General features: G+C 46.0%; 1 protein-coding gene across 2 annotated transcripts in view; it reads left to right on the top strand.

Annotated features, from left to right (window-relative positions):
• Positions 1–739: 739 nt before the first annotated feature.
• LOC125028544 (transcription factor Dp-1-like) overlaps positions 740–2,500 on the top strand; it is a 49,517-nt gene continuing 47,756 nt past the window's right edge. Inside the window, exon 1 of one of the 2 annotated variants that reach the window (XM_047617919.1) lies at positions 740–1,146. In XM_047617919.1, the coding sequence (XP_047473875.1) occupies positions 1,095–1,146 (52 nt within the window). In that variant the 5' untranslated portion in view covers positions 740–1,094. The remainder of the gene's footprint in view (positions 1,147–2,500) is intronic. The other variant, XM_047617921.1, reaches the window with a different exon arrangement.

The raw sequence follows: 2,500 nt of genomic DNA, 5'->3' as shown, positions 1-2,500 counted from the left end.
TAAACATTCGTTTAAGAATATAAGCACGTAATTTTTAAATGCGATAAAAATAACTTCAGGAATCGTCTGTGACCTCATAGTTTGGTGTATTATATAGATTCGATAATCAATCTAGTCATATAACGAGGCAATATAAAGATAAAACGACATATCTGATCATAAACTTATGCAATGGTACCGGGGTGTGTGGCCAGAAATAAGAAAAAAAGAAACAGATGACTAGCTTTCCCTTGAAGTCAGCGCGCCCTTGTTGCACGGAAGCATAAAGACGTTAAATTGTGTTTTACGCAGATTCTTACAAATATATTCAGCATTTTATTCGTACATGACATTCATTATTTGTTTAAGTTATTACACGGTCAACTTTATTTTTAAAATTAACCAAGCATAAGTATTTTAAAAGGAAAATGAGATAGATTGAGGAAGTGAACCGTCTGCTACGAAGTGCTTTTCGCGCCACTCGCAGGGGAACGTGAAACACTCCCTGATTGGCTGGAATTCCGAACCGTTCCCGTCCCGGTGGACAACTCACTCCTGGCGGGATTAGTGGGCTAACGCTTACAAAACAATTCTGTAGTGTCGGGACAATTTCCGTTTATAAAATCGCATTCCAAATCATCCAGACCAACTATATTCAGAATATTATGGGATTTTAATCAATATCCATGAAGAAAATGCCTGTTTTCTCCTCCGATCCTCCCGTTCCGTTCCGGTCCGTACCACGTGACATGTATTGACCAATCAGAGGGCGAGCTTTGTTCCCACCGCCAAGATCATACGGCCGCTCTCCTCCTCAAGAGTGTTGGGGAATGTGCTGCGTTTTAGCCCTCCAGCGCTCTCTCTGAGTTACTTATCGGTCGCGGGAAGATATTGGATGCATGTGAGCTTGCGAGAGGAGCGAGCGAGGCCGAGATGTAGGAGCTGCGAGGCGGATGTTCGGTGCGAAAAGGGAGTGATGCTCTCGCCATTTTAGGCCTCGGCCGACGGTGGACGGAGTGTTGTTGTTTTTCAGTGGCCTGTTTGCGAGCCTCGGAAGGCGTCTGCGGGCCCCCGTACTACATTTCGGACTAGAAGGAAACGTCTAGCAGGGCATCATGACGCAGAATCAGCAGAATATCACGACCCTGCTGATTCCTGACCCGAATGGTAAGTGTTGTAGGGTCGCGGGGAAGTCCCCGAGTCCGACTCTCGAAGGTGGTCGCTCGTTTTCAAAAGCTGTCTTTTCGTGTCGGCTGCCGTGACCCCTGGCTGGACGCCCCTAGCAAGGCATCTGGGCCTTGCACTTTCTTGCTCTGTGCGAGTCACGGGCGACGGTACATTTCCTGCGGAATTTACTGAGAGTAAGAAAGGCAAGGGGAGGGCGAGCAGGGAGGTCATGGAGGCGGTCGCGGCGGACGAGTCGGGCTTATTTTCCTGGCTTCTCCCCCCGGTGGTCAAGGGGGGACTGGGCATGGGGGCAGGTGTATGGGGTAGGCCTATGGGTATGCAGGTTGGGGCTTCCTTTGGGTGCAGTTGAAGCCAGGAAACCCCAGGACGAGATCAATACCAGGCCCTAGGAAGGTGTCCTGCCCTGGACTTGGGGAGGAAGAGGACTCGGCCTGGGCATTCCCCGAGGATCTCGGGACTCGAGCTGGGGTCCTGGCGAGGGCTGAGGGAGGGCTGGAGGACTAGTGATCACCTGAAAAGGGGGTGCTGCTGTTGGGCTCCCTGATGCTGTATTGATCCAGCCCAACAAAGGAATCTGAAATAGGAAGTTCTCCCAGGACTTGCTGGGGCTGGCTGATCTGTTGCAAGGGGTGCCTGTGCTCTGGTGCAATGTTGCAGTGGGTATTTGTGCTTGAATGAGATTTTGCAGGATGTGCTTGAGTGTTAGTTTGCAGTGGGTGCTTGTGATGGGATGTTCTAGTGAGTAGGTGGTTGTGCTGAGATATTATGTTGCAGATTGGCTGCTTGTACTAGGATGTTTATAGGCCTACTTCAGATATGAAATATTTTGTAGAGGGACTGACATCTTGCTGTAAGTAGGCAGTGGTCATACCTGAAATGAGCAATTAGTGGATGCAGAACATTGGTATTGATTAGTAGACTTCTCTGAGAGCACAAGTTGATCCCAGAATGTGTAAATTGCACATGCCTCTTTCAAATGTTCTGGCTATTGATTATGCATTAGGATTCGTTTTGATGGTTACACGGATTGTATTTGATTTCTTTTTTTCCTATTTATTTAAAAGTAGATATTGATTTTATTCACATTACAAGATTGCAAAGATTTGATTTGTATTCAGAATTGTGTTCTTTCAGTTTACTTCTGCTTTAAAAGTTGTCAGTTTTGGCTACTGCACATCTTCTAATTTAAGAAATGTAAGGTTTAGGCCATATTTCCAAGTAGATATGCAAAACAGTAGTTTCATTTATGCATTGGTTTTCAGTGAATTTTAAATTTTCAACTTGATACAAAAAATTTCTTAGTTTTTGTTGATTGGAAGTTGAGGCAACTAAT

This window comes from Penaeus chinensis, chromosome 9 (genome assembly GCF_019202785.1).
Source record: "Penaeus chinensis breed Huanghai No. 1 chromosome 9, ASM1920278v2, whole genome shotgun sequence".
Taxonomy (NCBI): Eukaryota; Metazoa; Arthropoda; class Malacostraca; order Decapoda; family Penaeidae; genus Penaeus; species Penaeus chinensis.
The sequence above is the reverse complement of the archived record's forward strand: the minus strand, read 5'-3'. Positions and strand labels throughout refer to the sequence as shown.